The sequence below is a fragment of the Gambusia affinis genome, linkage group LG08 (genome assembly GCF_019740435.1).
Source record: "Gambusia affinis linkage group LG08, SWU_Gaff_1.0, whole genome shotgun sequence".
Taxonomy (NCBI): Eukaryota; Metazoa; Chordata; class Actinopteri; order Cyprinodontiformes; family Poeciliidae; genus Gambusia; species Gambusia affinis.
This window is the reverse complement of record NC_057875.1, coordinates 10,958,923-10,983,640: the sequence shown is the minus strand read 5'-3', so window position 1 is coordinate 10,983,640 and position 24,718 is coordinate 10,958,923. Positions and strand designations below refer to the sequence as shown.

Below are 24,718 nucleotides of genomic sequence, written 5' to 3'. Positions count from 1 at the left end.
TTTTATTCAAAATACCCTCCCTACACCTCTTCTCCTTGTACTTTTACAAGGCACGCTATACTTAATCAGACAGACCTTTGGTAATAAACCCCTCCTGATTCTGGTCCTTGTCGAACGTCATGGCGACAGCTGTCACCGAAACCTAATCAAAAGAAGAATAAATTCATAATAATTTTGTTTGTTTCTAAAGTAAGTGAGATCATTTCCTCTGATAAACCAGAGACTGCCTTCAATATCTCACCTGAATGAGCTCTTCTTCTGGCACTGCTACAGTGAAGTTGAGATGACAAAGACAGCAGGGTATATTGGAGCGTAACTTGAAATAAAAACTCTGAAACAAATCAGAGAGAAAAAAAAAATCTGTAAACTATTTTTTGTTAGTTGGATAGGACTTAGAAATGGCTCTTAGGGTTGTAACCGTTGCTGACCCCTTTTCTAGATCAATAAAGGTTGTTTACCTTGAGCAGATTTTCACAGAGATCAGTGAAGATCTTGTTCAGGCTTTGGTTAGAAAGGTTGGCATTGCTCAACCTCAGGACCCTAACCGATGTAAACATCTGTAATATAACATTAAAATTAATTTTGTAACCTTACAAAAACAGATATAGCGTCATCACTAGGTCACTTTAAATAAGTTTAGACTGCTCTTTACCTGTACTGCTGTAGTCCAGTTATAAATCCCAGGCATGGTCTCAGTGTTGCAGGTGTAGAAACCTGGAAAACAGAACGGACACAAACATGCCTTTAAATCTGAGAGGGTGGAGACAAGATGCAACCGAAACAGAAAGTAATGAGCCAAACCTGTGGGGGGAGATGCATCAGTGAGGAGAGAATGGATGTCCTCCACAGCATCTGTGTCGTCAATCTAGGAGAAAAAAAACAAAACAAAAAAAAACAGTTTCAGCTTCCTACAGATTTACATGAGCATACAGGTCATCATTTCCACATTTCTCCACCTCCAGGACAAACGCATCCTTTTTGCCGTGCGACAGATCCAGTTCTGACACTTCATCGGAGCTTTCCGAGTGCGAGCGGAAAAGTCGGGATCTGTGTCTGGGCTCAGGGATAGGAGAGCCCACTCCTTCCTCTGTCAGCTCCTGTAAGCAAACAGACAGGAAGCTACTGACCGCAGAACCGCGACCTGCAGGATGCCTCGGTTCTGACTGCACACAAACTAAAATCACAGTTAGTAACACTACATGCTAATCATATGCAGGTTTGCAGATACAAACACACTCACTTGTGTAAAAAAAACAAAACATTAAATATCCAAAGGTATGGTAAGTAGATCTGGTGAGAGTTACTCATCATTTGGTTCACAAATCTCCAGTTAAGAGTTGTTATACAGTTACAGCACCGGAGCTCTAGTGTAGTGGTTAACTGAGTGAAGTGTTGCTCATGCTTTGCTGAAACTCAGAGCTGAAATCCAGCATGCTCAGTACCAGGTTTGTGCTGCAGAACACCTCAGGGTCCAGAGCAAATAATTTCTTTGATGGTCAGAGAGAGACAAGAAGTCTATCATGATTTCAAACAAAACAAAACAAAAAAATAGAGCAGGCACACAGAGACATACATTTATTGGCTCAAAAGTGAAAAAAAAAATAAAATGAAAGATAATAGCCTCATGTTTTGCATCTGGTGTGATTTGTTGTTTAAACATCAAATACATTTTTTATGTTAATGTATGTTGGTGTAAAATGTATGTTGAGATTTTTTAGATGAAAGAGTTATTATATTGAGCATTTTCATGTTCCACATTTAAGCTAAATTTGGTTGCATGCGTATTGAAATATTTCTGAAAATCTACTTTGGCACAGCAAAGACAAAGGTCACCCCCTATAAACTCCTACAGTCTACAGCCAACATGACGCCGCCTTACCGGAGGGTTTATTTGGTAGAGCTCCTTGTTCTTGGCGATGGTGTCGTTGATCCTTTTCTGGATAGACTGGACGTGCTGCTCGTTGTTCAGGTCACCGGAGGCCTTCCCAGCTATCTGGATCCCCCCGGGTGCAGGCAGAGCTGTCAGGTACACTCCTGTAGCAGACTGCAAAATAGAACATATGTTCTAAAACGGACTGAGGTCAGCCGCCATGTAGGTAATGGACTTTTCAAGACAGTTTGAAATGTCTTACAGCAAGACCCAGCAGCATGTTCTCGCCGACGCTGATCTGTATGTGCAGACCAAACAGAGCATTCATGCTCCGGAGCTTCAGCTTATTCATCAGCTGAGTGTGCAGCTCGTATTCCATGAAAGGCAGCAAGTTTGAGATGGCGGTCGCATTCACTTCTCCCTGAGCTTTCTTTTTCAGACGACACAGTCTGGAAGGTGAGAATTAATGACATTTAGAGTGCCCTTAAAGACTTATGATTCATTCATTTTATTAAAAAAATTGATTGGTTTTTCAGCTTTGTGTACAAAACAGAGAAGTAAAGAAATCTAAAAGTATATAGTGGATTTAAAATCTAGATATCTACATCTATCCTGCATATTATACAGTCCAAATATCCTGTCTTCCTTTTTTTATTTGGACTACCGCTCAAGTTATTATTTTGCAGTAGACCTAGATCAAATTAAAGGTGATAGAAAAACATGAGATAAATTTGCTTTTATGCATGACTGAATATGAATACAGATCAGAAATAATGAAAAGCTGCTGCAGTCTTGGCACCCGGAAATGAAAATCATTTTTTAAGGGTCTGGTCTCTTTGATCCTCCTCCTTCTCACTGAATCACAGTGTGAATCAGTACAAACTGCTAAATGGATTGGTGCAAAAGTACATATGGAATGATGTGAGTAAATCTGATGCAGTCTGCAGCCTCGACAGTCTTTGAACAGGAAATATATTACATGATATTAGTGCAAATGCAGAGTGGCTTAGCTTACATATAACAGGTAATCAGGATATTGTTCAAAACCTAAACAATATATTTTATGTAACTGCCTTCACTGCTGCTTTTATTACATTTATATTATTTATTCTTCAAAGAAGAGCATAAAGTTATCTGCATTTTCTAAGTTTGCACTCACAGGTGCATTATAGTAAATTCAAATATCACCAACAGATTAAAGGCTTTAGAAATTAAATTTAAAAATTCAAATTTGCAGATAGATTCATTCTATGGAGCTTATAAATATCCTATATTTCGTTTTCCTAAGAAGTAGAAAATTTCAGATAACCAAACAATAATAACAAAGGAGTGTTGCCCTACTGTAAAGTATGTTGATGTACTGTACAATAAAGGTTAGATACAGTCAATACTTAAAACCCTTTTTTGCATAAATTTGTGTGAGTCTGCTGAAGTGTTAAGGAGGCTCAGGTTGCTTTAACAGCAGCCACGCCTCGTGCATCTCTAAACTATTAGATAGATTTTGCTTCATTATTGTGACCCTTCATATTTTCCGCCACACTTCTTTTCTTTCTCTCACATGCACTTTGTGCTAAGCATGTATTTATATATTTATTCTAGTACATAAATATAATATATTTATGTACTAGACATATATTGAATTGAACTGGTTTTCGTTTTTTTTTCTCATCAATGTCTCAATAAAAGCATTTGGGCCCCTTTAAAAAATGTCAGATAAGAATGACAACGGTGTTGTTTTACCTGGCCTGAATGAGGCAGCCTTTCCCTGTGACAGCTGCCTCCGCTGGCAAGTTGATTGTTGTGAATAACACATCTGGAACCTTAAAATTAAGGAATATTTTGCATTTTATCCACTTTTTATTCCTTGACCAGGTTAAGTAAAAGCCAAACGCTGGTGATTTATTTTTGGAAACAAGAAATTTGCTACCTTTTGCCGCCTGCAGTTGTAACAATACGTGAGCTGGGCAGGAAATGGCATGTTGAGCTCATCATAAGGGATGTGACAGAAGCCACAGCTTGGAGGTGATGGATCATCGAACCTGTCAAAAAAACCAGACACCTTGTGTGTATAAGCAAATGAAAGTTCACAAGATTTTACTTAAAATTATACCAAGAAACTTAGATCAACCTTTGGTCTGTGCTGCCGATGTCAAGACAGCCTTCACGCATATACCGAGGATTCAAGATGGCGGCTGTTCCTGATGCGGACAGAATACACACCTCTTCACTATAACGAGAAAAGTAAAAGTTGAAAGTGAGACATGATAAATATAAAATATAAAAATACAACATTTTTCTTATTTCATTTACACAACATACCAGATGCTTGTGTTCTCACTGTAACCTACAACAGCATGGCAACCAAGAGCTTTGGCATGAGATTTAATTTCCTGACGAAGCTCTTCCCACCAAGCATCACGTGTCTCAGGTTCATCTGCAAAACACAAAATTGTGATTCAGTGAGCTTTCATAGAACATGTACATATGAGCTGATTTGCTTTTCAAAACTGAACTAAACACTGGGATTAAGGTAATGGCAGACTGAGTTTGCATCCAATCTAACCTCATTAATTTACACAAAATATCTATACAGCCAACAGAAACCAGTTTTTTCTGTTGATTTATGAGTTAAATGGTGTATCAACGCAAGCAGAAATCAATAGTCATTTTGTGAGGCAAAGTTAAAGTGAAAATGGTTGGTGAGAATTAGGGGAGGATGAAGTTGTTGTCAAGGTCTTGACCGGGAATCAAAGGTGTTTTATATCATGTGTGGAAATACACATGCTCTAAAATCTGATCACTCTCTTTCACTATTAGGAGAAACAGAAAGGCTTTCTACTCCTCTGCTTTTTCATAGAATATGCCATTATATAAAAAAAAAAACTGATTATATGGTTAGAAAGTGAACCTAAAAACTAAGAGGGTGTAGGACTTTGGTGTTACCCTAAGCCTTCGAGACAAAGTGTTAAGAAAGTTTGATGTGGTTTAATGCATTAAGGTAAATAATGGTGTTAAGAAGTTTCCACTATTACTCAAGCAGCCGACTGCTGGGCAGCTGCCTGAGCAGCAAGCCGGACTGATTAAGTAGTTTATATTAGTCTGTTAAAATAAGATTTTTACTGATTAAAGATCAGAATGACAAAAAGAGAAGATACTATGAAATAAAAATGCTTATATTCATTCTTCTAATTTTATCAGGTGTTTATTTTATAATTTGCTTAAGTTTATCTATATATACACACACAATAGAATATTGCTAATTCCCATAATAGTTCCATTATGGTAACTATTTTGGAAAAATATTAAAAATATCAGGTGTAAGATGATGTTTTACATTTTTAGCTCCAAAAGAAGTAAAAAATATGACTTAGGCCTTTAACCTGTACAAATAAGCATCAAGCCATTAATATATAAAAAAGTTGTATTTCCTATGGTCTCGCAAGGTTTTCTTATACATGTATGTTTTTGACATTTTGTTAGAGTTTAACAGTTATAAGTAGAGAGACTGTTTTCACACACATGTTTGCATGAACAAAGAAGACATAAATAAACCTAAGAGCCATCCAACATCACTCCTTGGGAGGGCAACATGCGGATGAAACTCAACCGTGAGATGAAGGCGAGGAATGAGTGAGGGCAGAAGAACGAGTGTTCAAACTAAAATGGATAAAGAATAATGACTGATGGTCAGGCATCAGACCCCCACTGTGGGTTCCTTCAGACCAGCAGCAGCAGCATGTCGCCACAGGCACAGGCTCACCAACGTGCACACTCATGGCCATGTGCACGTTCATGGCCAAAGAAGGGCCATATTCATCCACTAGAGTCCGTCAAATCCAAACTAGCTTTCTTAAGCTCATAGCTTTTCCCATCATACATATCATATCCAGAATATATTTAATCAATACAGTCAATCTGCCTCCATCCATCCCTCCATCCATCCTTCCGTGCTCACTCTCAGTATGAATACGGCCCAGTGAGGCAGGGATGAACGTGCCCAGTAGATGGCTCTTTGTCACAGAGTAAACCTCCTAAACCTCCTCTGGTCTAGACAGGTTTGACCACAATGCCAGTTCAGGAAGCATCACAAACAGCGCCAGGCAAAACAACGTCAGGGGAGAGCTCTAATGTGCAGCACGATGAGTTGGGTCTCTGCGCGCGCATGTGGAGTGGGGTAGCCAGGCAAGGCTGGATGGGGTGGGGTGACAACACAGAGCATGCTCAGCTCAGCACACACTCACACAGAATCAAGAGGGGAGGAGGGCAGCTCAGTGAATTCAGTTTTTAACTATCAGGCTATGGATTTTTTATTGATTCATCTACTAGATAGTTAAGCTAGCTAGTCTATACTGATCAGCGTTCAATGACAACTCAGAGGGCATAACAAACGTAACTTCACTGAGCTACCATCACTCTAGTGGAGTGAGAGCAGTAAAAGGGGGGGGAGGGGGAAATACCTGCAGTGACACTATTCCAGTCTAGCAGTTTGTATGAGCGCGTGTTACCCAAGGCTGGGCCAGAACACACCGTTAGTACAGAAGAGAGAGAGAACAGTAGAGACAGTCTAACAAACAAGCACAGCACAACAGCAGCACTCCACAATCACTAATGCAAAGACACACTAACGTCAGAGCTACTGAAACTACCTCAAGGGAGACTCATGAGGAACGGAGATGTTACAAAGCTTCAGGACTGGCTAAAATTATAAAGAAACAAAGAACAGAAGCGATACAATACAAAACAAAGCATGCAACACGAGTCAACTCTAGTTGAGGTCACGTCACACAGATGACGTCTGATGTTTTTCTTACAAATGATAGTGTTTTATGCTGAGAATTTGCTTAAATCAAGTGTGTTGAGAGACCAAGAATCACCTTGATGGGGAGATATAGCAGCTGAACTAACCTTACTTTATTGCTCACCTACCTAAAATCTGTCCATGTAATAAACTGAATAATTTAGATACTTCATGGGTAGGCTATACACTCATCTGCCACTTCTAAAAGGTATAGTGGTCTGTTTAATTTTTTTAACACAAATGGTGAGCAAGTTACTTTTAATGTAGGATGTTTACCAGAGCCAGACACGTCACTCAGAGTATTGAAGAAGCTGCTAATCTTCTTGTACTACCATCTCTCGGGTTTACAGAAAATGATCTGACAAAAGAGGAAATATATGACTTGTGCGAATTAAAATGCATTGTTGATGTTAGAGAATGAGAATGGTCAGGATAGTTTAATGTGATAGGAAGGAAACAACTCAAATAACCACCCTTTAAAGGACAGGATGTTATAATGAATATACTCAATGTGAAGCATGTGACTTTAAATGGCAGTTTTATGACTATTTGAGTATGCATTTCCTTGGCAATCCCTGCCACTCTCCATCTAATTTAGTAGCTCAGTAATCCTTAAGGCATCATTAAATGCAGATTGTAAATAGTCATTTCTCCTTCTTTGCCAGCTATTGAGTTAATTTAAAACAGTCATTGACTAATGTTGTCTTTACTAGGGGTTATAGACTCAGCATTTACTTCTAACAACATGATGAATGGATGCATCCAGGTTTGTATAAACAATTCTGGTTGTTGGTGGTGTCGTAATTAAAGTAAACTTTCCTGGCACACTTCAGGTTACTTGGTACCAGTTGAGCATTTCATGCCACAACCTGCCAGAGTATTGTTGCTGATTACATTATTGCCTTTATAACAACAATATGCCCATACTTTAATTTCGACTCCCAGCATAATCTAAAAGTGTTTTCTTAAACATGTCAATGTTCTCCAATTGTCTCCACTGTCACCAGTATTCAATCTAAAAAAACATCTTTGCATGAGGAATGTTTTTGACAGCCTTTTGAAAGAATTAAGGCTGGTACAAAGACTGAGGGTCCAACCTGGTACTGGTAAGCAGGGGTGTAAGTACGCACTTTCTTAGGTGTATGCAGAAATACAATAGGCATAATAGGACGTTGTGGAAATGTGAAATCATGACATCTGAACAACAGCCTGGACTCTACGGACAAATGCTAAAACTAAAATGCTACATGTCTGTGTGTACTCAGCCATTTGTCAACAATGGCTTCAAATGAAACAGACCGTGCAACACTGTTTTCAATCGACATCACTGCTAACTGGGTCATGCTTGTGTTCTTCCCTGCTCAGTCTTATGCTCAAACAAGCCTTATTTAAACAAATGACTAATGCAAATCGCTAAGGCATCTTTTAAAAAATATTTTAAAATCAATCACTTGACAGTAAGAGAATATTCCTACACTTTCACCTAGTATGAGACCAACCTGTTACATTCCCCTGTCTGTCTTGACTCTTTCTCTGTCTTCCTTTCTTCTTTCTCTCCATCCTCACAACTGAATGCCGTGAACTCTGTATTAAGTCTGTTTAAAAAATACACATCACATGTAGAAAACATATTTTATTGTTAAATAATCTCCTTGGAGAACAGTTACTGACTGAGTACTGCATCTGATCAGACTAATCAGATATTTTACAACAGAACAAAAGTAAAGAACTGTTTTATGATTTACCATAGTTAAAAAATTGATTACTGCCTGACTGTCAAAACAACAAAAAACAAAATACAAAGCATCTCTATATTTTTCTTGCTAAAATCTGCTAGATTATAAATGCAGCACATAGCTCCAGGACAACAGTGAACTGTCATGTTACTAGTAACTTAAACCAGTCTTTTCATACCCCGACATAATTTACCTACCATCTTTCAACCACTTTGAAAAGCTTATTTTCATCCCTACGACATCTTTATCCTTCTCCCTCTTCCGTTTTGTTGTTTTGTGCCAGCTTTTGTTTTTGCCTCTCCATCTTAAGCTGTGTGTCACCAGATGACGATACGATTCAAATGAAAAAATAATAATTGCGCAATGGAGCGCCAACATTTGCATCAATAAAAGCGACACTGCTTGCTCGGCTCGTGCACGATCAACACAACCCTCTGAAAGCGCCACTATAATTCAGCTTTTAGAGCGACAGGAGGAGTTGGGTGAAGGAGCAGAGGGGCGTCTAATCAGTGCTGCGCCTTTGTTATTGATTACATCATTTACACATGCACAAAGCTGTTAAATATAGAAAATGTCGGCTAGAAATCCTTTTTCCATCAGCGCATGTGCGCAATGCATATAGTGCATACCCACTTTGTGTGACACTGCTGGAAAGGTATTCCTAATAAAGTGGCTGATGAGTGTATATAAGTGATAATACATGTGCTAGCGATGAATGAATCGCAGTCAAGTACCCCAAAAAGTCTTAAAGCTTATACTCTTGGTTCTCCAGTGGTTCTCCTGATCTCTTAATGGCTGGATTAATTTTTGCTGCATGACCAATTTAAATTTCTTAAATGTATATGTTCCTAATAAGATAAAATAAAATTGAGAAATAATGATTATCGAGGAAAAATTGTATTAGGAGCTTAAAATCTACAGCTGGTTTAGCACATGAATGATTTTACACCATTGTTGATCCCGCTCCTTAATGACATAGAAACGAGAAAATACCCATATATAAGAATCATTTATTATAAGTCGTTTATTAAATATAATGAATTAGATAGCAAATTTCAAACATAGTATTTTGTTCAGGTCTCCTGTGGACATCTTAAAAACTTTTTAAAAATGCCCAACCTATCTGAACCCCTTCCACATTTATGAGCTTTTTACTTTGTAGAATCATTCAGGAATCAAAGACAAACCGGGAAATCATCAAAAATATCAGCTATAGATCCAATGCTCGTTTAGGTTTGTGGTTGTATTCAAAGTCAAGGCTATTTTTGATTTTATTTTTATAACGTGTGTTAGAGAAAAAACATCAAATCTTTAATCATATAAATACAAACACAGCTGAATACGACCACATTAAGTGCACTGTGTCATTATTTAATCAAAAATAAAGTCACAAAGCAGAAGCATATCCTTAGTTTTTATGAAGCATGAGTTTAAGTTGTAGCCTGGAGCTGTTCACCAAAATAATATTTAATATTAAGAACAGACATCTTTAAAAAAGTTAAAATATTCTGCTGTTTGTTGCTCTAACGGTATCCAAGTGTGTGTTACCACAAAATAAAACAACTTGATTTAACATTTCCTACTCATACAGTACAGACTAAAGGAATAGACACACCTTCTCATTGAATTCAATTAGAAAGTGTGTCCAAACTTTTGGTCTATACTGTAAGTAAGCTCTTTCCAGAATATTTAAAGAGTTCCTTACTCTTCAGAAAGATAAATAATCCGCAACACATTTCGCTAAATGCGGTGGACTTGTTCTGCAGCTGAAAGACCAGAGTCCATTTTAATCATTGAGTAAACCATAAACCCTTCTGCACAAATTGAATTACAAAATGTGGGCATACAAAGTAATAAATTCTTGTTTCATTTGACTTAGACAAATTTAAGACCTTATCATGATTAAAATACTGTGCAAAAGCAAATGTCAGAGACATAATTGAAACCCAAACTTAAGCAATTTAAAACCGTAAAGAAATATCAAAAGTTATGGTTCCAAAACATTTAGCATTCTCTATAAATGTCCTGTGCTTTATGGGTTAATATTATAAAATCAAAAAAGAACAATGTAACATCATTATCTGTAAAATAGTAATTTCCCTGCTGGGATGAATAAAGTACTTCTATTCTATTCTATTCTATTCTATTCTATTCTATTCTATACAACATGTTGAAGGTAATCAAAAGTGTTATTAATCACACCTCAAACCTGCTAAAGACCAGAATGTTTTTTTTTTTTATGTTTTGCAAAATGAACCACTACATATAAACGGGAAGCTCTAATTTTCTTTAGTGCCAAATAAACCAAATTAAGTACAAATGATAAACCTATGGAAACACTCAAGGTGGGACAGCATTTTAGAGCAACATCACTTCACTCTATTGCAACTTGCAGCCAACACCATTACACAATACAATATCTGGAGCCATGCACCACTATTGTATGTCAACCCAGCTAAAGTAGCCACTAGAGCATATGGACACACACAAACACAAAAAAATGAGGTGAAAGTTGTCCACATACGTAAACTGTGTGACAAGTGACAATGTTTTACCCTTCTAAGTGTTTTCATCAAAATGCTCATACTCATAGCATTCATACCCCGAGGAGCAACTTTCACCTGTTTCAGAACTCAAATAGTTCCTTCAACGCATTTTTTCTTTTCTGGCACAAAGACCATACACAGGAAAACCGAAAAACATAGCAGGATCATGGGCACTGAGTATCAGCCAGGTAAAACAAAACCAGACACTAAACATGACACACTCGGTCAATGGAGGAGTGCACTCACATCCTGCTACAACAGACAAACCACATTCGGATTCTAGTCCATTGCCGTGAACTCACCGGGGTTGTGTATGCGATCCAGCAATTTAACAGAACGGGCACTGACCACGCCGCCGACGTGAACCAGAAAACTCGGCGGGAAGGAAGTCAAGGTGAAGAAGGGGAACTCCTGTTGATTAAGAAAATAGAAGCAGATCTGTCAATTTTGGAAAGAGAAAAAAAAAACTGCTTTACTAACATCTAATTAATTTTAGGTTTATTATAAAGATTCATTGTTTCAAATGATAAGGTAACTTTATAAACCTGAGAAACAATTAAACCCCATGTTCTTTGCAGCTAAATGATTATTTTTAAAACCAATCTTTGAGTGTTGTATGTAGACTTTGGTAAAAACAGAGCTGGTTTAGGTGTGGACATGCAAAAGCAACATGCAAATGTTTAACCCAGAGAATTCAACACCTGCTCAAAATCAGCTCACAGCCACAAAGACAAATAAGCAAATTTGAAAAGGACTGAGAAACAGTTAAAGTCAAGACATTTCAAAACTTCGGATTTGACACAGTGTTATATTTTGTTAAGGTTCAGAACAACTGATGGCATGCTCGATTTTGACCATTACCATGGTAATCTGCCACCAATTATGCTGCAAATTCATGCACTAATACACAAAGGAAGCTGGAAAACTTTACTTCCCATTGGCATTCCTTCATATTGAAATGGGGAAAGATGTGATTTCTAATCATGCAGGATCGGTATGAGATGAAAGGTTTTGGCAGGTATCAGGCAGGAAAACAATTCATTTCTTTTGTGCCCAAAAAAATCTCAAAATAGCAACAAAACTGTCTGATGTTTTCTCTCACTCAGAGCAACAAGTTAATTATGAGGTGAATATTAGAGATGCACCAAGACAGTTTAAGAATTTTTTTTATTTTCTTATGTCTCAGCCAGTCCTTGGTGGATTTTGTTTCATATTTTGGATCATTTATTTATTTTTCTCCATACTCTTACATGTTCTCTGATACTCAATAAATTTCATGGAGAGTTTTAACATTGGGGAGTTGACAAGATCATGCTGCAGCAAGCATCTCCGATCTTTGACACTTCCAGCAATCTGCTGCACAGTTTCTATAAGCTTTTTGTTTAGTTTTTTTTTTTCTGCTTTGGCCAAACATGTTCTCTATTTTGTGTCCAAGTAATTTAAACTGACACACATCTGTCCAAAAATCTTTCTGTCATAATTCCTGATCTTTGTCTACATTCATTTAGGCAACTTTAGTCTGTCCTTCATGTTTTTCTTAAAGAGCAAAGGTTTCATTCATGCACATCTCCCATGAAATATAAACATGTGGAGTCATTTATAAAGACTTCCCCTGTGGATTAGCGATAGGAAAAGGCTGCTTTAGGCCTCTTGATGTCATGTGAGGGTTTTTAGAGATTTATTACTGTTCCTTTGAGAGTCCGACTAGAGCCCTTTGAAAAATGTTTTACATGTATCCCACTTAGTAACTAATCTTTTATACAATGGATTAATTTACAGTTATTTTCTTAATGTATGTTTTTTACTTAAATGTTCTTGCCGTTAAAATTTTAATTAATTATTCATATTAACATAATTTCTTAAAACCAATTTTTGTCATGACTATAGCCTGTCTAGAAATGTCAGTCATTAAAAATGCTACATCCAGTTTGAAATGCCAATCCGGTTATACAGTTTTCTTTGTTTTTAAATATTAAGAAAACTATTAACAGTTCAGGTTCTCTCTCACACACGGCATGACATTGCCTCTGCACCAAATGTAAGTATTAATAGCCAATCATACCAGAAAGGCAAAAAATATATTTTGAAAGCTGTTCTTGTATCGTTTTCTTATCTTCAGGAAGAACTGGGAATGATGTTGGCAGGTTAAACCGGGCACAGGATTCTGATCGGTGCATCTCTATAGGGTTCATGATGTCACTCTAAAAAAATATAAAAATATTCACTCAGGTAATTTAAAAAATTGGAAAAGATTGGATGTGTTTAAAAATGAAGATTGTAAAAGTGATACACACATACCTCCACACCCACACCCACACCCACACCCACACACACACACGACTCACCCCATCAGACTTAAAGAAAAGGCAACTCTTAGGCTTCTGGCCCTCTGCCCAACATGCTTGTGACTATTTGGGTGTGGTGGGAGCAAAACGAGCAAATATGACAAACTCAGATCTTGCTCAACCCACCACCACCCTGGGAAGATCCACAAACAGCAGAGGAGGGTCAGGTTAGGAGTTGACTGAGACTGCTTGGTGGGGGCCATCAGCTTAGTCAGGGTGTTTAAGGAAAAAAAAAATGGTAGGTAGGGAGTGAGTGAGCGAGCGTCACACTGATGGGACATACCCTGGCGTTTAACAATAACCCAGAGGAGGATGCTCCCTGAGATGCACAATAATCAAGAGGACAGAAAAGGGAACATTATTTGGTCTTAAACAGGGCACACCACTTATATACGTTACCAGTTCAAATGAGAAATCTCTCACAGAGAATGAAATGTATCGTGTGACCCAGCACTCAGACATCTGAAGCAGATTTGCAACACAAATTGAATGTTAAAGCATCAACTGTCATGCTTAGCTTGCTGCAGGATATAGGGAAGTCTCAGGCGTCTAACATGTGGAAAAAGTCAGGAGTGTAAATACATGTGAGAGAGAAAGATCACGAGTGTTTGGTATCACTGTACCCTCTGTTCAAGAGCAGTCTGCGTCTGCTGCCTCAGCAGTGTCTTCAACGGTCCAGCCTCCTTCCCTGCGCTGCCACCGCTGCCCATCCCTGGTTATAGAAAGCAAACTGGATTCAGTTTTCACACAACACACGTCTGAACCCACCAGAAAGTAAACCAAGCTGCAGGGTGATTATTGCATAGGAGCAATACTGATTTTATAACAAAAGTGTTTTTCTTTTACTGCTTTACAGAATGTTCTGGGCATGCAGGGGGTGTCGTTTCTGATCGGACAGAAACCTGATTGGACCTGTAGCCATTGCCGACCCCTTTCTATTAGTAACTTAAGGACACACAGCAGTCCTACTATACCGGAGGCTGCCAGCAGCAGGTCCTCAGTGAAGGACACACTCTTTCTCAGCAAGGCAGAGTCTGAGTGGGTGAAGGAGGGGATGGGCGAGGTGGTCGCTCTGCAGCTAGAGCTGTGACCACGGCCCACAGAACCCGAACCAGGAAGGGACAATGAGTCTGCAGAGAGGACGGGGGAGCTGGGGCAGAGGAAGATCCCTGGCCTGCGTCTCCCTGACTGGGACTCGTCTATCCAGCAGAAAAAAAAAAAAAGATGGAGGGGTGCACAGAGAAAAACAGATCCAGTGAGAAAGAACAGAAAGAGGAACAATAGAAGGTGGAGGCATGACAACAGACCTTGGCAGAAAAAAGTGAAAATATGGAGAGAGAGAGACAGAAAAAGAGAGAGATGAAACATGAAAAGTCAGGATGCCGTAGGTCCTAAAGTGGGACACTAGACTCGAACCATAAAAACCTAAAGAAAATCTCAATTTATGTCATATTTAAAAACATGTCCTTTCCCATGGTTGTTTTGTCTTTTGTATGTCTGAATTATTCAAGACCAATATCATTAATAATTAGATGTCCAAATATATCTGGGTCAAAGTGAATACTAACTGAAGACAAAGAGGAAAATGAGCAAGAAAGATGAAGACGTAACAGAGGAGAAGGAAGAGGAAAGAATTAGGGAAATAATAAAAAGAGGAGGAATGAACACTGAAGGACTAGTGGTCCACTCCTGAAGGCTCTGGAGGCAGCTGTGATGAGAGGGTTCATCAGACTAAATGCTGTGAATCAATTAATCATGTAATTAACTGAAATAGCATCCGAGCTAGTATAACATCTGATAATATTATTACCTTCAGCAAAAGTACCACGGTCTTATGGGCTCACCGGAGTTTAAAAATATTGTTTTATTCTTATTTGAAAAATAAATCAAACATATTATTTATAATACAGCAAATTTATATCTTATATTGCGACATTAGAACTCTTATAACAATAATAATAATAATAATAATAATAATAATATTTTGACAGATAAAAGGAACATGTACTAACTTTTCCTAGTTTATGGTTTTAGAAGAAATATATATAAAAAATTTAAGTTTAAATGTTAACCAGGCCTTGAATATTAAGAAAAAATAAAACATATTGCTAAACATCAGAAAGAAAGGAGGATGTAAAAATATGATTTTGAAACTGGTGCACACAGTAGAAATACAGAATTATCACTAGCTTTTCACAGGCATTCCAAGGTAAACTTTTTATTGCTCAGTCTGGTATTCAGTGTTTTTGAGCTTCGATGAGCTTGAGCTGGGCTGTTTATTTTTCCATCAGACATCCAAGTTCTTAATTACCTTAGAGGTAATAATAGTTGACTTTCTAATGGTAGCTAAGCCATGCCTGCCTGTGATTTTTGCAACTAAAAAATATTTCCGTAGTCAAAAAGTTGCATATATTTTTTTGTCCTGTCCTAAGCAAATTGATTGTGTCTGAACTGTACTAAATCCAGGCACTCAAGATGCTTTGAGGATAGATGGAGACCAACCAGCATTTCTGCATTCGTATAATAGTTGAATGCAATGCATCCTGGGATTGCTCACCACTAAGATATGCCTCTCAAGCAGTATTGTTACTTGGACAATTTTCAACTGCCAATAAAAGAAAAATAGTAGATTTGTAAACAGCAACTCTAGTCTACATCAACTACATAGTTATCTTGAATAATCAAGAGATTTTTTTTTCTGTAAATTCCTTGTTGGATTGTTCCTAAACAAATAAAATACAATCTCTCACAAGTCAGGATTTTATTGAGCAGTGGATAATGGGAGGCTTTATGGGTGAGTTATTTTCTATGTAGTTTATAACAGTTAATTTTGGAGCCTGACTGAATCATTGCATTATAAACTTTTTATGTACCCCAGTGGATAATACTATGAATGCAGGCAAGTTACTGCAATTCTGTTTGATGGGTTAAAAAACATGATAATGTTCGCAGATGTCAAATAACTTGCAATAAATCAAATACTTAACAGTGCTAATCTCTTACTGCTTGGGTTTGTTGACTTTACCACCTGACCAACACTTGACCTTTGAAAACATTTTTTAAACTGCACTGAACAGTTACTAGCATTGAGAACCTGAAAGTCAGTTACTTAAATAATTAGCTAGTGGTATCTGCTGTTCTAGCAGATCTTTCCCATATCAATGTTGTGTACTATTACATTGTGATTTATTTTGCAGGACTTTCATTGTCTTGAAAAATGGGAAACTCTGGTCAGATTTTCTGATCGGATTTTACCAACAGGGCTTTTCTACTTGCATCTTGATTAGTAAGGACGGACATGAAGACTAAACCTGAATAAGGTTCACTATGTGGAAATATGAAAACATTGCACCATCTCCGGTGCTTCATAAAGGAAGTTTAAGGTAAAATACCAAATTCAAGTGCTTTTGTTAATTCTGACCTTGCTATACCTTGGAAGTGGAATCAGGCACAAGTTTAATGGCCGCCGGTGAGAAAGTTACCTCAAATCATAAACAGCCCTCTCTTGAGACACAGTGCTTCTAACACCACAAAATAAGAGGAAAAGCTAGAACAGAGATCTGGTGTAACTTCACACTGCAGATACACTTTTCCTACAGCAAGACTGAAAGATACACCAGGCCACTGAGGACAAATGGGAAGCAGGGTATGGCTAGACAAACATTCACAACAAAATTCACAAAAAAAAAAAAAAAGTGTAAAGAACAAATAATCAAGTGTAAACAAACATGAAATTAAATATGAATAAACAAAATAAACAAAAACCATCACCATAGCAGCACCAGACGTTGGTGTTAGGAGTACAGAATGATGAGAATGAAGGAGGGGTATGGGCAGAGTGTTCTTACCCGTCTTGGGCGTCAAACTGAGGTCTGTGTCTGATGAAGAGGACTGACGGCTGCATGGCTTGCAGGGAGAGAAGGGGGGAGGAGAGGAAGAGGAGGTGGGGAGGTTTCGGAAAGGGGTAGGTGGGCCGGAGGACGAGGGCAGATCCTCACCAAATACCGGCCTGCCAGGAGAACATGACACACGCACACTCGTCAGTCACCGCCTCACCCTCAGAGCGTTCCTCTGTGTGTGATCATATGCGCAATGTTGGTCCTAAGTAGGGAAGGGGACTCTTTTAAATGTGTGACATGTTTCCTTTGGGTGAGGTGTGTTCTCGATGTGCTATGGATGGCCGGGGAAACTAAAAAGCAAGCAGAGAACGCAAAGGGGAACTCACAAAGAAAGGCGAGCAAACACACAACAATAAAAGCAAGGTGGCAAAACACAAAAAAGATTTAAAAAGAAAAAGAAAACAGGATGACAAGCCGAAGCATGTGTCCCATTAGAGTGGAACAAAGGTCAGGGGAATGTAGAGACACAGCAGGCGCTTCCTCTGATAACCGATAAGATGCTGCTGTTCATGATGAACAATTGAAAAACAAAAAAATTATTCTATTGTCATTTATCAAATAAAGGCCCTATTTTGTCTTTTGTTGGGACTGATCTGTCCTGTAAAGTGCTCTCATTCAAAATATAAAATTCCCTTTTTTTTTTTTAACAATCAGTTAAAAACACTTTTATTTTAAATTTTGTTTTGTTCCTGTGAGTTCACAGGAACTCACACAGGGCTTTCCTTCGCTGCCTCTGCGTACCAGTGAAGATGAGTGTGGGAACAGAGACAGAGAAGTTCTGGGACAGTCTCTGGGAGCTGCAGGCTGAATGCACTGGACTGTTGTGGGTGGAGCGACATCCATGGGCAAGAGGAGACCTGGGCCGATCAGCACACAGACAGAGAGAAAGAGAAAGAGAAAAAGAGAAAGAAGGACGCAAGACCGATTTGGACATAGGTGAGAAATGTCCCAATCCAAATGTGGGCAGAGAGAGGGATAAAAGAAGCACACACAAGAACCAGCACAACACTAAAAAAGAAGGTCAAAAGGTAATGAAAAGCAAGGAAGAACGTAGCTTACCCCACTGACACAGACACTGTTTTCTAACTTAATCATGTAAAAGCAACAAGTAACTCATGCACAGAACTCATCTTTGCTACTCAGTCATACAGAACAGGGATGCATATAACAGAAAATGACCAAAACAAACTCTTCTTATTAAAAGCATTATTTTAAAATATCTCTATACCAATACTAGTCTTAAGTTGGGTAAACAGCAAATTTCATCCTGAAAATCAGTTTCTTTATTATTTTTGAAAACAGAATGTGTGGAATGCAGTATGTGACTGCTTAGAGACAACACAGAAATGGATGGAGTAAAAACTCCATGTAGAACAAGTTGGCGGTTTTCAAAAAAAGTTTTCCTAAGAAAATGTGTTACATTTAATATTTTCTGTAAAAAAGAATGCATAACTTCTGCCTGTTTATTGAAATCAAGTGAATAAATTATTGTTCAAATGTTTCTGACTCATTTTCTGATTTATGTTCTTCCAACTACCAGGTGGACAGCAATACCTTAAAGTGACATTTTGATCCATTCCATACCACAAGATGAGATGTCCTTCCAATATTTTCTTTTTATTTGTCTTTCGTGTATTTTCCAGTGATTACGCAAAGAAAATTGAGAAATTTGTAATTTTTCTAGTAATATATTGTTTTCTTTAAATCAAGGTTGATCAATTATGTTGAAAATATTTTAAGTACAAGCGACCTTAAGTTTCCTTTCACAAATTACGCATTTTTTAAAGACAGAAAATTGTTAAAGTTTTTGATTTTGATGATTTGTAAAGTTGATTTTTTTTTAGTTCACCAATCAAAGCTGATCACAGGAAAATTGTCCATTACCATCTCAATCAGGCTGACAGGGGCACCTCTAATTTAAGCTAATGGAAAGTTGGCCAAAACTTTTGCAACATTTTTCTCCCAAATAATAAAATTCTGAAAAGCAGATTAGAAGAAAATCATACATTAAAACAAATATATCAACATTTCTCACTAGATGAACTGAAACAAAGATGAAATCTTTAATATTTGTTAATAAAGGCTTTAAAACGGTCTAGTTAATCTATTGTTAATGCATCCATTTTAGTAAATGGTGAAATACTGATGTAATCAACACTTCTATGAACACGACCGGTGTTCTAACAAAGTCGCAGAAATATTCCTTTTTTTACTTTAGATTTAAATTATTTTGTCGTTGTACAAAAATCTTTTTACAGAATGTTTCAACAACATACCCTTTATTACTATTATTAAGTGTGATTCACTGACAATGCAGCTAAAGAAAAAAATTGGTTTTACGTTTTTTGCAAGTTTGCCTGCTTTTAATTTCCATTCCTTAAAAATAAAAACCATAATAAACAAAAATGCACAGGACAGGACTATTTATTTGTTACAACAACCAGACTTTTCTCTGAGTTTTTTTCAATTACTCAGACTTCTACCCTCACCAAAAACTGTTAAATCTGCATATTATCGGTATAACCATTACCAGAAGATATTCTTGTACCTCATCATTACATTCACAAATCTACAGTATCAATGCAAATCAGAAGCACGCATGCACTCAGGTGTAGCTGAGCCAGTGGAAGCTAAATGAAAAACTACTAGCCAAGACAATAAGACAATCAGAAACAGATGAAGACAGAACAGTGTTAAAAGCAGAGCCAAACACATGCGCTAAATATGTATCACTGTAATGAGCACTGAAATATGCAGAAGCAGAGCAGAATGCCAAGCAAAAGCAGATTAAAGGAGAGGACGAGGTGAGAGGGACAGGGGCTGGGGATGGCTTTATGTGTAATGTGCATGTGTGTGTCTCAGGTTATGTTCTGCACCATTATTTCCAGAATGTCATATAAAAGACACAACACACATAAAATATAAAGGGGAGTCCTTAATACTGAGACACACACAGGGCTGTAAAAAGGACAATTAAAAAAAAGAAAGAAAAAAAGCATTCAGTACATTCTGTCCACATGGTCTCCCTCTCATGCACACACAGCCCGTCGTCATTCTCACAAACTTGATTGGCAGAACGATCTGCACATGAACAGAGGTAAGGTCCATGCCCGTGTTCTGGGTTTATACTCACTCCTTTCCATCTTTAGACGGGGAATTGCAGGCGTTAGAAGCAGGTGCTGTGTTAGGATGCGTGTGTGTGTTCACGAGGCTTCCGGAGCTGTGTTTTTCCAGAGTGCAGGCGGTGCCTATGGCCCGGACCACCAGGCCAGACTCCCCCTCCAAGTCAAAACACTGCAGGTAGCCCACCACTGCATTCCCACCCATCTCCAGAACTTTAAGCCCTATTTTCCTCTGCAGCTCTCCTGAAAAAGGGGGAAAACACATAGTGATGTTAACAAATCCAAATTCTTCCTATTCCCAATCAAAGAGGATTAGCTTCATACCAGACATGAGAGAGATGAGTCTCTGACGCGCTTCATTGGAAGCTCGAGGGGTTCTAATGCGGTCTATCCACTGGTACTCTGGGTCCTCATTCACCACCAGTTCTTCTACAAACCCGTGCACCATGGCTGCTCGGTAGCCCCGTGGAATAGATGTGGCTGGAGGTGGAATTTGGACAAAATGAACGCTGAGAGAAAATGTTTCGACTCAAAGCTTTTCTTCAGCTGCAATTCATGTTTTAGCAGATTTCTAAGACTGGCAGTGCTTAAAACTTGCAGTCTCACTGCATAAATAAATTACATCCTTAGATGTCTTGTGAAGTAAAAAACATACTGCAGAAAAACTTGACGCCACAAGATGACTGCCTGAAACGGTTCAAGTCGTTGAAAAGCTCCACTTTTACAAGGACATTGATTTCTCCTCTGATTCCTAATGGAAAATAAAACAAACATTGTAACAAAGAAGTTGCTCAAACTCTGGATTTATAAGTTTCTCATACACGTTTAGAGTCATACCATGTATGGTGTCATAGATGGGGAACCAGCCAGAGATGACAGAGGCAGCCTCAGTGCATAGCAAAGGATCAATGTCAATGTAAACTTTCCCTATGGCATCGTTAGCGCTGTATGTATCATGGTCCAACACTGTGATCTGCAACGGTTCATCCTGCAAGTCCTCATCATCAACCTGCACAGTAACAGAAGGAAAAGGAGAAGGAAGGAAACAAAAGTCAAGATGAATACAAACCATTCAGATTTATAGAAGCTGTGTTGAGAATGTGATAAATTTAGTCCACTTTAATTGTAAATCTATTTTACCTCAAACTTGAACCATTCAGAGTTCCACTGTGGATTAAGGGACTTAGGAAAAACATCTGTTTTGAAGGTTGTATTTCCAAACTTGACCTGTAAAAATTAAAAGGGAAAGATATCTTTTAAAAGTCCAGTTAAGTGGGTGCTGTGGTGGCGCCACCACAGGGCGTATAGGGGGCCTTGGTCCCAATACGTGGGACCAAGGCCCCACGTATTGGTGGTGGTCGCGGGTTCGATTCCTGGCCTGGCGACATTTGCCACATGTCTTCCCCCTCTCTGATAACCCTGTTTCCTGTCCAGCTACTTTCAAATAAAGACCACTAGAGCCAACAAAACCTTAAAAAAAAAAAAAAAAGTCCAGTTAAGTAACTCTTTAAAGAAAACAAGTTTTTCTTAAATTAAAATAAAATTTGCATATTACTTAAAATAATTTCCAATATGTTTTGCTATAATATTCAATTTCTCTTTTATTTAAAATAAGGATATAATGAAGCCACATATTACTTAAAATATTTTACCTAAAAAGCATTTCATACAATATAACTGCTGCTGCTATTATTCTTAGACTTACTGTTACAGGAAGAAAAAAAATATATAAAGCCCCTTTTTTTCATGAGGAAAAAAAACAGTGAATAAATAGCAGCAGCAAACTATTTTTGGAACAGTTCTTGTATTGCTCCATTGATATGTTAATGGCCCAAATGCTAATTAGCTTACAGCTACTTTCCTACCTAATAGAAACAACATCAATAATAAAGCTGTATGCAGTTATTCTGATGGTAATTAATCAAAACATAGTTTGGTAGCAACTAACGAGGAAGTTAATTATTATAAGCATGCATGAATGCCAATAAAGTAGTATATTTAAACGGGGATTATGAAAATTTAGAGGCAAAACTTAATTTCATCATCTATGGGAAATAACGCAATAAAGTGATTAGGGAAACAAGATATATCATCTGCAACATATTGAACATATGCAACAGACAAGACAAAAGAAATTACTTAATATTTAGAAAAACACATCATACAAAACACACAATATGCATAAAACATGCATATGAACAAATCCTCTTAAAGCATTGACATGTTATATCTTAACTACCGTTGATGTCCAGGAAATCCAAAACTGAGCAAACATTTTGAAAAGTGCTGCTGTTTGGTATCGAGTTACACGTTTTTAGAAAAGCATACCTAAAAAGCCAAAGTGTATGTGATGTGTCACTACCTTTCAAGATAATAATTATTTCAGAATTATATATGTAATTTACCTGCAGCTTTCCAGATTATGCTTTTTACCCCAGGTTAAGCAGGGGTGAATGTACTTTTTCTGATTAGATTTTCCAAAACAAACTAGTATCTGCTCCAGTATTTTGAATTTTACTTGATTCCAAATATTTTCTAATGTTCATATATGCTTCCACATACATCATTACTGTGTTTTTTCGAATAGAAAAACATAAAATTGTTGTAGTGAAAGCATCATCTCTTACCTCAACAAAGGCATCCGTTAGATCACTTGCTCTGTCCATTACAGGCAAGTGGCGCCCTGCCACGATTTTGGCCTTTAATTTCCCAGGCATGGTTTAATTTGATCTGTAAAGGTATGTAAATCAGAACAATAAATGCAAGCATAAATCTACAACTGACAAGGGAATTAACCAAGGCTGCTGTCATCAAATTAACGGTGGTAAAACTGAAGATTAGTCATTACAAAATATCTGTAGTACATATAAACATGTTCTCAATGTACAGCCTCATAAGTAAATAAGCTTACTTTTCTCAGCAATTCCACGAATGTAGTATGACACACAATCGGAACGTAAATAGCAAATTTCCCTATATAGTCATGACAGCGCCAACAACTTAGCTAGATTATGTTAGCAAAAAAGGCTAGCCTGAAAGCCACTTAGGTTAACTTCATGGCAGTCAAAATCTCGTTAGCTCTGGTTACCTGATCGGCCATGTTTTCACGACCATCCCCTGCAGAACAACAACATATTTAACAACACACCCTTCACACTCCCACTGCGAACAATAATATCCTTACCGGTACTATAATATAGAGAAGGAACAATTACAGCGGTAGCAGAGTCGTTTCACACGGACATTATTGTTGTTGATAGTCCACCGTTCGCCTGACCTCCGTGTTTCTCCCATAACACGACACGTTAGTTCCCAGTCCCCCACGCAGGCAAGTGTTGGCGATATCCACTAGCATATATAATCATTCACATGGGTGTGTGAATTACGTTACATTTCAGTAGCGGTAACAATTTTAATTCAAGTTGCGATGACAACGGCTAGCATGACAGCTATCGTGATGAATGAGTTTTCAAAGGGTACCGTGTGCTGCTTTCATGTACACCCCAATAAAATCGTTCTTACAAATGTCCCAATGGTACAAACAGAGAATTATTACAATATGACCATGCAGTTATTTTATTTATACTGAAAATATGCGATCAGATCTTTCTTAATAGCCGTTGTTCTGAGTTATGTTTTTATCTTCATACATCTTTGTCATCGTTAAAAAGTAAAAAAAAAAAAAAACTGTGTCCATGAAATGCAGCGTGAACGTTTGCAGAGGGCATGCGCAACAATCAGCATGAAGCCAAAATGTTTTTGTGTAATAATTGTGAACGACGTCTCTAGTCTTTATTTACCTTAGAAATGTTTATTTGTTTTCGTTGATTAATGTGTTGTCGACAATACCTTTTCCATATCATAAAAAACTACATTATGTTGTTTATTACACTGTTGTAGTAAAAATGACAAATAAAAGTAATATTAAATGAAAGTCTGCGCCTTATACCCTTTACTCAAATACCAATAAACAAAACCAATCAAATATTTTTTACACAAAGGGCAAGTTTGGTTTTGATGGCTTTTTCTGTTAATGAATGAAATCAATTTAAAACTGCTTATTGTATTTGCTCAAGTTAATAAGCATGTTTGATCTGAAACACTTATGTGTTAGGAAATGCAAAAACTGAGTAATTCTGTAATCCATCTTGAATATTATTTTGTGATGAATGCTGTGAGGACTGTGGTTGTACATGACAGGAAATATCACTAAAGAGAACTACTATGTTATAAATACATGCTTAATACATGTCTCTTTTTATTATTTTAAAAAAAGAAATGAAAATGAACATTGTACCAAAACGTTGTAAGGTAAAACAGATGTCACATGACTAATAATCTATGCTTCTATAAAATTACAAGACTCATTCAGATTCTCTTGAAAAAAAAATGTTGCAAATTT

General features: G+C 37.5%; 1 protein-coding gene across 15 annotated transcripts in view; it reads right to left on the bottom strand.

Moving 5' to 3' along the window:
• c2cd5 (C2 calcium dependent domain containing 5) overlaps positions 1–23,814 on the bottom strand; it is a 30,713-nt gene extending 6,899 nt beyond the window's left edge. For 2 of the 15 annotated variants that reach the window (XM_044124650.1, XM_044124656.1), the window contains exons 1-22: positions 23,501–23,813; positions 22,944–23,046; positions 21,457–21,543; positions 21,154–21,325; positions 20,972–21,067; positions 20,641–20,796; positions 20,328–20,559; positions 17,936–18,051; positions 13,919–14,007; positions 11,253–11,361; positions 4,190–4,304; positions 3,999–4,097; positions 3,798–3,909; positions 3,611–3,690; positions 2,133–2,319; positions 1,880–2,044; positions 957–1,097; positions 802–865; positions 653–714; positions 459–557; positions 242–331; positions 76–142 (exon numbers count right to left, since the gene is read on the bottom strand). In XM_044124650.1, the coding sequence (XP_043980585.1) occupies positions 76–142; positions 242–331; positions 459–557; positions 653–714; positions 802–865; positions 957–1,097; positions 1,880–2,044; positions 2,133–2,319; positions 3,611–3,690; positions 3,798–3,909; positions 3,999–4,097; positions 4,190–4,304; positions 11,253–11,361; positions 13,919–14,007; positions 17,936–18,051; positions 20,328–20,559; positions 20,641–20,796; positions 20,972–21,067; positions 21,154–21,325; positions 21,457–21,543; positions 22,944–23,033 (2,428 nt within the window). In that variant the 5' untranslated portion in view covers positions 23,034–23,046; positions 23,501–23,813. Of the gene's footprint in view, positions 1–75; positions 143–241; positions 332–458; positions 558–652; positions 715–801; positions 866–956; positions 1,098–1,442; positions 1,488–1,879; positions 2,045–2,132; positions 2,320–3,610; positions 3,691–3,797; positions 3,910–3,998; positions 4,098–4,189; positions 4,305–6,327; positions 6,382–8,167; positions 8,264–11,252; positions 11,362–13,578; positions 13,615–13,918; positions 14,008–14,269; positions 14,679–17,143; positions 17,305–17,935; positions 18,052–20,327; positions 20,560–20,640; positions 20,797–20,971; positions 21,068–21,153; positions 21,326–21,456; positions 21,544–22,943; positions 23,047–23,500 lie in introns of those variants that run through there. The other 13 variants (XM_044124648.1, XM_044124654.1, XM_044124653.1 and 10 more) reach the window with 12 other exon arrangements.
• Positions 23,815–24,718: the final 904 nt, after the last annotated feature.